The sequence below is a fragment of the Phaseolus vulgaris genome, chromosome 2 (assembly GCF_051622355.1).
Source record: "Phaseolus vulgaris cultivar YP4 chromosome 2, ASM5162235v1, whole genome shotgun sequence".
Taxonomy (NCBI): domain Eukaryota; kingdom Viridiplantae; phylum Streptophyta; class Magnoliopsida; order Fabales; family Fabaceae; genus Phaseolus; species Phaseolus vulgaris.
The window spans coordinates 11340968-11350583 of record NC_143499.1 but is presented as its reverse complement, the minus strand read 5'-3'; the positions used below and the strand labels follow the sequence as shown (position 1 = coordinate 11350583).

Here is a 9616-nt window from a genome sequence, read left to right as displayed (position 1 = left end):
ATCACAAAATTTTATTCTTAGAAAAACAATCATGTTCGAATAATTCCTAACATTATAATTTCCAAAAATTTTAATAAGTCTACTACATTGAACAGTAATGGGCTTTGACTAATTGGGCTGAATGGATCAACTTCGTGTTAGGCTTTATGTAATCTTTTGGGGCTGATTCTCCCTGCACCCAATCATTTGTGACTGGCACCCAATTGTAAACAAGAAAAGACTAAACTGCCCTTAATTAACATTGACATTTGGTTAGTGAGAGATCTGCACCCAAATTTTTTTCTCTTCTTCATTTCCGCAGTGAACCTTACGACGCAACACTTATTTTCGTCTGTCACAGCCACCGTCGCAGGCAGCACCGTCGAGGGAACACCACCGTCGCAGAGCAGGACCTCTGAGGCAGCGAAACCTAGGAGCGAACGTCGGAGAAGGAAGCATCGTCGGAGAAGACAAAATAAATGTTGCGGATCAATTTATTCAGAATTCATGTATGCCTGCGGATATATTCATTCGGAACTCATGTGTGCCTACCGGATATATTTATTCGAAATTCAACTTTGTATACCGGATATATTTATCCAGAATTGATGGTTTGAGCTACGGATATTTTTATCCATAATACATTGTTTGACCTGCAGATAGTTTTGTCCGAAAGTTGGGACAAATGGAAACCTGCGGATGGTTTTGTCCGTAGTAAATACAATAGTTTCGGATGCCTTCATCCATAATACAAAGTCCAAACTTTTGGACGATGATATCTAGGACCGCATCAGTTTGAACGAAAACAAAGGGGTTGCATAAAGTTTGGAGTGATCTGAAGAATATAGAAACATAAGGAACTGGCCAATAGTGTCAATGCAGTGCATAGTTTTAAGGAACACGGGGATAATGTTTTTGGGTTTTGGACTGTGTAGGCTACCAAAGGGGTTGCATAATGTCCGACCACAACCACACTAAAAACACTTCTTCTGCAATGAAGTTACTCTGCACCTCACCATTCAATGTTTTCAAAATTGAAGAAGACAATTCCATGCATTCCGGATATTTTTATCCATAACACATTCCATGTCTTCCGGATATTTTTATCCGTAACACATTTCATGCATTCCGGATATTTTCATCCGTAGCACATTTACCATTAAATATTTTCAAAAGTGAAGAAGACAAGGGCATAATAGGATTTTTAAAAAAACGTCGGGTGCCAGTCACAATTGATCGGGTGCAGGAAGCAATTGCCTCTTTTGGAGTCAAATTCTCCTGCACCATATCAACTCCAGCTTGTACTAATCTGTAATTAAGATGACAAAAATGACGAAATGTCCTTGCAAAATAATAAAAATAACCTTACATAAAATAAGGGTGTGAATAAAAAATAATTCCGAAACTTTTGTTTTTGGAATACATTTCCAAATTTGAATTTTTGGAATATATTTTCGAATTCTGGAAATTATTATCTAAAATGCATTTTCAGATTTTGTTATAGATTTGAATTTCTGGAACACATTTTTTAATTTTGGATATTCTTTTTCATAATGTATTTTTAGATTTTGTGTTATGGGATTAGATTCCTAGAACATATTTTTGAATTTCGATTTTTTTTAGAATGCATTTTTAGATTGTGTTTTGATTTTTTTTTTCATAATGTATTTTTTGCATTTTGCATTTTTTTTTTCTGAAACTTTTGAATAGAATTTGTAAATTACAGATTTTCAAATCCGGAATAGAAAGTAATTTTGAAAATTTCCAAAAATAATAGGTGCATGTTAGAATTAATATGGTGCAGGAAGAACTTGCTTCTTTTAGATAATAAAGCACAAATTTTGACCAATAATATTTAGGTGATTTCTTCTTTCACCTCCATTCTTTCTTCCTACACCTCCAAATAAGAAGTGAATGACAACTTTGTCTTTTTCTTCATCTTCTTCATTGACACCCTTCTTCTCCTTCTTCTAGATTCGAAAATTCTAAACTGTAGAATTCAAAAAGTATTTTCTGAAAATATATTTTAAATTTGTAAACTTAGAATACAAAATTATATTATGAATTATAGAATTTAAAAATTACATCGTATTTCAAATTTTAAATTTCAGAATATATTTTTTGATTCGAAAATATATTTGGAACTCTAAAGATTTCAGAAAGTATACAAATTATAGAATTTGGAAATGAAAATAAAAACCTACATGTTTTGCAAAGGGTGATTTTGGAATTAGAAAATTTATGAAAATGTAGAAGAAACTACGGAGGTGGAGAAAGAAATTCCGTGATTTGTAAAGGCAATCTAGTGAGAAGAAAATGTGGGACATGTGTATGAAGCAACAGTTCCTCAACTTGTGAAAGAACAAAAATGACAATTTTGCCTAACATATTGGTTTTTTTGGTCAGGTGAGGCCTATGGTGTGTACTATAGTGTGCAGTTGTAGGGGACCCAAAAACCTTGGGTTTTGGAAGTGACTTCGTTTTCACATGGCCACTAATGGCATTAGATTTGGTGCAGCAGAATTAGATGCACTCTTCATCATCACTTCCTTATTTTTATCATCATTAGGGTTTCTTTTTCCCCCAGAAGAGAAACCCATGTCAGGTGTCTGCTAAGATTTCAAATTTTCAACAACTATGTGGTTGGTCAACTGCTACTGCAACGTTGACATTTTCTCAGGCATGTTTCTTTAAATGCTTTCTTTTGCCTATCATTGCTAGTTTTCCTCAATGTATGAGTTGGATTTAATCCCAAAACAAGCAAAGATAATAACTTTCTTCAAAACCACCACATGGGTGGTAGTGGTGCCACTCTCTCTCTTTCTCTCTCTCACGCACACATTCCAACCTCAAAGTCTAAACAAGGTCTAATTTGAATTTTGCATATCCTATTCTCAAAATGTATAGGGTTCACTCTCAAATCCTTCTCAGCAATGGTGTTTTCACCAACCCCCCTATTCTTTCTCCATATTCTTCATCTTCTTCTTCCCCCTCGGTGCCTTATGTTTCCAACTACCAGAAACAATCAGCTCCATCCCCAGCTTCTTCATCGGGGAGCAAAATAAGCCCAGCAATTCTTTTCATCATAGTCATTTTAGCTGTGGTGTTTTTCATCTTGGGTCTCCTTCACTTGCTTGTTAGATTTCTCATAAAGCACAGGTCTTCTAATTCATCAATTTCCCAATCAAACAGATACCCTGACATGTCCGAATCAGATGCTTACCAGAGACAGTTACAACAGCTCTTCCATCTTCATGATTCAGGCCTGGATCAGGCTTTCATAGATGCCCTCCCTGTCTTCTTTTACAAAGAGATTATAGGCTTGAAAGAGCCTTTTGATTGTGCTGTTTGCCTCTGTGAGTTCTTGGAACAAGACAAATTGAGATTGTTGCCCACGTGTAACCATGCTTTTCACATTGAATGCATAGATACATGGTTGTTGTCCAACTCAACGTGCCCTCTCTGTAGAGGGACTCTGTATTCACCAGGCTTTGCCTTTGAGAACTCAGCTTTTGACTTTGAAAGTCAACTTGAGGAAGATGGGGTGTCAGGCAGTGGTGGAGTTGGGGTTGGGGTTGGTTCTTTTCACAAAACTGTAGAAAGTCACATACTGAATGGGAAAAGGGTGTTTTCTGTTAGGCTTGGAAAATTTAGAAGCTCTAATAATGGAGATGGGGTGGAGAGAAGTGAAAGTGAGAGCAGTAGAGGAAATTTGGATGTGAGGAGATGCTATTCAATGGGGTCTTTTCAGTATGTGGTGGCTGATTCAGATCTGAGAGTGGCTTTAGGCCCTCCTAGAGGTGATGGAGGGAGCAGTTGCAGCATGAGACAACTGAACGGAAGAGCAGCCCCAAATGGAAGTTCTTTCATTGATGCCGATATTGAGGGCAAGAAAATCAACCTTGCAAGAAAAGGTGAAAGCTTTTCTGTTTCCAAGATCTGGCAATGGTCTAGGAAAGATAAATTATCCGGTTCATCTGAAGCTCATTTTCATAATTCTACTGTCACTGCAACTTTGCCATGGATGAATAAAGCCAGAGGTACTTGATGCATGAAACTAGTTTGTATTTTGTATTTTAACTAATTCATATTTTCACTGAAGGAATCCTTTTCTTGAGCTTCTGCTTCATCTCACACTTTGATTTTACTTTTTTTATATGTGTAGTTACAGAACTTGTAAATTGTGCCATAAACATAATCAGGCAATGCTCTTTGAACAAGAATTAATCTTTGGTCTGCGGAAGGAATATAACTCTTAAATCGATCATGTGTGTTGTATTATGTATTTATCCTATGATACATATGTACTTATTTTTCATTTTGAATGTCAATAAACATTTTTTTACCCTTATTTTATCACACAGAACCTTACACTAACTTTTATGGTAAAAGGACGGAGGGAAAACTAAACCTACACTATTCCCTATAGGACACAAAAACTCAAGTAAATAGTGTATGTTAAATCAGTACAAAGAATTTTTATATTATTATCCAATCACAGTCATCATATATAATAAATATATCAGATTTACCTATTGTCACTGACAACGTTATTATTCTATGACAGTGTTATGCACAGAAATTAAACTGTATGAAAAACCATTTTTTGTTTGTAATATACAATATACATGTTATGTTACCAATATGAGCAGAAGCAATCAACCTGGTTTGCTCAGAGAGTTAATGAGAAAGCTACAAGGTAGTAGAGAGTGTAAGGAAAAAGAGTAAAGTGAGATAGTATTTGAAGGTGGGCCCCTAATGCCATGTGATGTGATTATTCGTTTAAGTGTGAAAAGTGGTTTTGATTAGCAAGTTGTTTGAAGGAGGAGGGAGATGAAGTGAAGTGAAGTGAAATTGGGGTTGCTTTTTGGATGCTGTGGTTTTCTGTGGAGGCTTGCTTTTTCGCTTTTTCTTGGGTTAAAAAGAAGTGAAAGTTAGAAAGGGAGGATTCTATTCCTTCTTGTGTTTGGTCATTCTTGTGTAAGACACCATCTATTGAAGTTATGATTTTGGATGGTTTGGCATAGCACACCAAACCAAATGGGGAAAACTGAAATGTGTGGACTCTTCAGTGGTTGCTGGTGGGGTTGTGCTGCTAGGTCTCAATCGAAAAGATCTTTTTTATTTGTTTGCAAATTTTTAGGATGAAAACTAAGAAAACCAATTGTTTACCTGTTTTAACCTCTTTTTTCATGAATCCTTGAAATAAAAACAAGCAAAATGTGTTGTTTGATTAGTACTAAAAATATATAAAAGTAAAAAAAATGCCAAACACATCCTAACATTTTTCATCGAAAACTTGGTTGATGTTATGAGTAGTTGGTGCGAATGCGGCAAATGTGAAAATTCAATCATTTATGAAAGAAAAATCATTTTTTAAATTATTCGATAATCGATAAGAAATAAAGATTTTTCTTTTTTTTAAACAATTGTAATTTCACACGTTAATTATTAAAATAAATATTTTTTTAAAATAGATAAATTATGTCATATTCATATGATTTCATATTTCAATACAATAAATAAGTCGTAATATTTTAACATAGTTTATCCATTTTAATATTTTTTAAAAATTTTAACTATAATGGGTAAAATTATATCTAATTGATAAATAAATCTTAAAATAAGAGTTAAAGAATTTTATTTTGACTTTTGTTCATATTGAAATTGATATTTGTAAAAAAATATCTGTATCTTTTATCCTAGCATTTAATGAATTTGTAACTTTGCTAGTTTTAAATTAGTGCAACTAATTATTTTAGTATGTTTATACACAGACATGTGACACTATCAAATCAATAACATTAATTCAAAAATAATATAGTAATTCTTAGTTTTAAATTAACATACTTAATAAATATTAGGATACTAATACTAATACTAAACAAGATTAAGAAGTATCGATTTTAATACCGAACAACTTTGGAAGCATAAAAAACTATATAACCCTTAAAATAAACTACTTTAATCATATTAATATTTTACAAAAAAAAGGAATATTTGTACATTGAGTGAAAAATAGTTAAAAAAATCTAAATATAAATGTTCAAATTCATAAATCAGTTTATAATCATACTATTTTTTTAAAAATACAATTGAAATTGCAAACAACCTTTTTTTATTTAAAAAACAATTAAAATCCTTTAAAAAAACTCAAACCTATTTACTTGTTAAAATTACACGGTCAATTTGTTGACTTTTGTATATTTTATCAATGAATTATTATTATTATTATTATTATTATTTTACACATATTATCGAATGTGTAACAAATTATCGAAATTGTTTTATCATTGACTTTTAGAAATGTCATATTTTTATTATTAACATGATGTTAAAATTGCATAAAAACTAAAGAATAATATAATAGTAAAATATCCAGGAAACTAATTCTAGCAGTAGAAAGTTAAAACCTTGCTTATATAATGCTCGAAAAACAAATTAATAATATGGTAAAACTTATAAAAAGAATAATAGTAATTGGATAGTAAAATGTATAATTAAACATAATAATTCTCTTAAAATTTACACTAACTATGATTAAACATAACAATTAATTTATTGTGTCATAATAAGGGCATAAAAACTAAACTTGAATATATTTTGTCTTAACTTTTGAAAAGTCTTAGATTTACTTCAGATCTATAAGTATATACAATAATATAAATCAGTTTTGTAATTTTTTTTATTGAAGATATATAGGTTACTTTTATTGTATAACCTTATTTTAAAAATGAAAACTTCCTTTATCCAACTCACTCTCTCAAGAATAACCATTTGACTTGGAATATTGTTAGCAATTTGCTCATTCTTTAAAAAATATCATTAAGAAAATCTCACATAACCTATTTGTTACTATATTTGCTCATCAAAGTCCATCCTAAATTTTAGAAAATATACTGAAAAGATTTCATAGAAAGATATACTGAAAGATTCCATATTAATAAAATATAAATAAATTATATAAGATGTTATGACATTGTTTTTAATTTAAAATAATATATTTTTTAGTTTTATTTAATGTAAAAATTTAAACTTATACTTAAATTCTTAACAAATCTATTACATATAAAAAAATATGTGCTCCATTATTCAGCAAAACCTACTAGTAATAATTTATGAATTACACTTTAAGAAATTAAATTTTGATATTTTTCTTGGTGTTTTGATAAAAAAATAACTAAAATAAATCATTAATGGAGATTAATTTTAAAAACAAAAAATAATTAATCATTATATCCACTAAATTAGATATTATTTCAGAAACTAAAAAACTTATTAATATTTAAAGTAATTTCTATTATTAAAAAGTATCAATAATTTGTTTAGTCTTTAAAATAATATTTAATTTATTTAACATAGTCATTAATTATTTTTTAATTTAAAATTAGTTTTTATTTAATAACTTTTTAAATATATATTTGACTTTAATTTTTTTTTATTGTTATGGTAAAGAAAACATAGTTTAGTATAGGTGGTTGGGTGCATCTCTTATAAAACCATACCAACTATTCACATGTATATGTAGTTGTTTTTTATTAAGAGATATTATATTAGGTACGAGTTAACACTTAACATGTTGTCAAAGGAGGTAGTTAAGCCACTGATTATGATGTTCTATTACATAACATGAACGTTGAATATTTATTTTTTTAAACTGAATATTTATTTTTCTAAACTTTTCTTATAATAACTTTAAAGTTCAAGGAATTGGTAAGTATGAAATGTGTAATTGGTAAGTATGAAGTGTGTGCATGATAGTTTTCAAAGATATTGTTAAAAAAAAATATATTTTACAGTTGACTATAGCTAAATATCCATCATTTATCTAATTAATACTTGCATGAGATTTAAAAAAAATAATTTATGGAAATAATTAGTAGAATTTTTTAATTAAAGATTAAAAAGATTTATAACTCCCTTATATGCCATTTGAAACTTGTGTTGCATTGTTTAAACTTTAATCTTGGCGTTTAAACTTTAATCTTGGTGTTATGTTTTTCAAACTCAATTCCAAGACAATCTTTAGACTTTTAGATACCTAGATGAAAAATTAACAAAACCAAAGGAGAATATTAAAGATTAGAAAACAAAGGAGTGAAAAAAAGAAAAAGAAAATGAACATGTTTAAATTGGGGAAATTGAAAATAAATAAATAAAAAATTTCTGAATAATAAAATAATTTATTTGTAAATTAGTATATTTAAAATATCAATTAGAATTTAACTTAAAATAAAGAGTATTATAGAATTTTAAAAGATACAAAAATTATATAAAACAATTAATTAAAATAAACTACTTTATAAAACACGAAAATTTAAATTTATTTATTTATTTTAATATTTTTATTTTAACTGTTCTTTTTATATAATAAAAAATATTAAGTATATTAAAAAATTAATAAAATATATACTCAATTATATTTATTAAACACAGTTAATAATTTCCTAAATATTAAGAAAAGATTATAACACGATCAATTATATTTAATAATACATAATCGATCGATTATGTTTAATATAATCAATTATACATGTTAACTTAGCAAATATGCGAAAAGTTTAGCCTATAAAACTTGTTTTTTTTTTAATGTTTTAGTACCTTATTTTTATTTTTAAATTCTGTATTTCATTATACATTTGTGTTTTTCACGTCTTGAAATAAAAGGGATTACTGCCAAAATCAATAAGTAAATATATGAAACAATGGATTGTTATATTAAAATAAAGTACAATAATTCCATTCGTTAAATAAAGACATACCAGCCTTAAACATTTAAAACATTATTTTGTGTTCGTTGTTTAATCTGTTGATTATATTAACTTATTATCTATCATTGTTTATTTATTATAAATCTTCCGAATATCATTTAAATATGAGTACTGATATATTGACACTCTCTGAAAGTAACACACATTTGACGCAGCAGACGTAACAATGACGTAGTGGAATAAGATTGTGCGCGAATGAGTAGCGCAAGCTATATTACATCGATTCTTAGTAACAACTGGTGTAATATATACATATTACATCGGTTCTTAGTAAAAACCGGTGTAATATACATCGGTTCTTAGTAATAACCAATGTAATATATGACCCAAATTTAGAGTTTCGTCTTCGATCTTCGCGGCGAAGGGCATTCTGACAGTCAAATCATCAAATGACAGTGTTCTGAGAGTCGTGTGGATCTTTTTCGACGCTAACCAATTTCGCGCCATCGTCTACGACAGCGACCGCACACGGTCCTTGTTGTTAGCGACAGAGTTGTTCCCGGTGCGTCGTCACGTCGAGCACGACAATGACGATCTCGTTTGGCGATCTGGGAGGAGTCGTGACTTATGAAAACAACAACTTTCAACTCGGCCTCGCAGCAGAAGAACTTGTCGAGGAGGCGGCAAAACCAGGATATGGAGATGAGCGTCACCAGAGAAGTCCTCGGTGGTGGTGGACAAGAGTTCAGATGAGCAGTGTCCGACATGCTTCTGAAATCACAAAATTACCCTTACCACGTCATCATTTTTTGTCACATTGACAACGTCAAATGTGTGTCATAGTGCAGAGGGTGTTAACAAAACGTTTTTGTTTAAACATAGACTTGTTATTGTAATATCTAAAGTGTATAATCTAGAAGTTAAAA

General features: G+C 30.1%; 1 protein-coding gene across 3 annotated transcripts; it reads left to right on the top strand.

Annotated features, from left to right (window-relative positions):
- The first annotated feature begins 2392 nt into the window (after positions 1–2392).
- LOC137810639 (RING/U-box superfamily protein) lies at positions 2393–4329 on the top strand. 3 transcript variants are annotated; one of them, XM_090298265.1, is made up of 3 exons: positions 2393–2659; positions 3172–4019; positions 4145–4329. In XM_090298265.1, the coding sequence occupies exons 2-3, from the start codon at positions 3182–3184 to the stop codon at positions 4204–4206; spliced, it is 900 nt and encodes a 299-aa protein (XP_090154391.1). In that variant the 5' UTR covers positions 2393–2659; positions 3172–3181; the 3' UTR covers positions 4207–4329. The 3 variants fall into 3 exon arrangements, with proteins under 3 accessions (XP_090154391.1, XP_068468123.1, XP_090154390.1); XM_068612022.2 differs by having other exon boundaries at positions 2394–4019; XM_090298264.1 differs by lacking the exon at positions 4145–4329 and having other exon boundaries at positions 2395–4099.
- The last annotated feature ends 5287 nt before the right edge of the window (positions 4330–9616 follow it).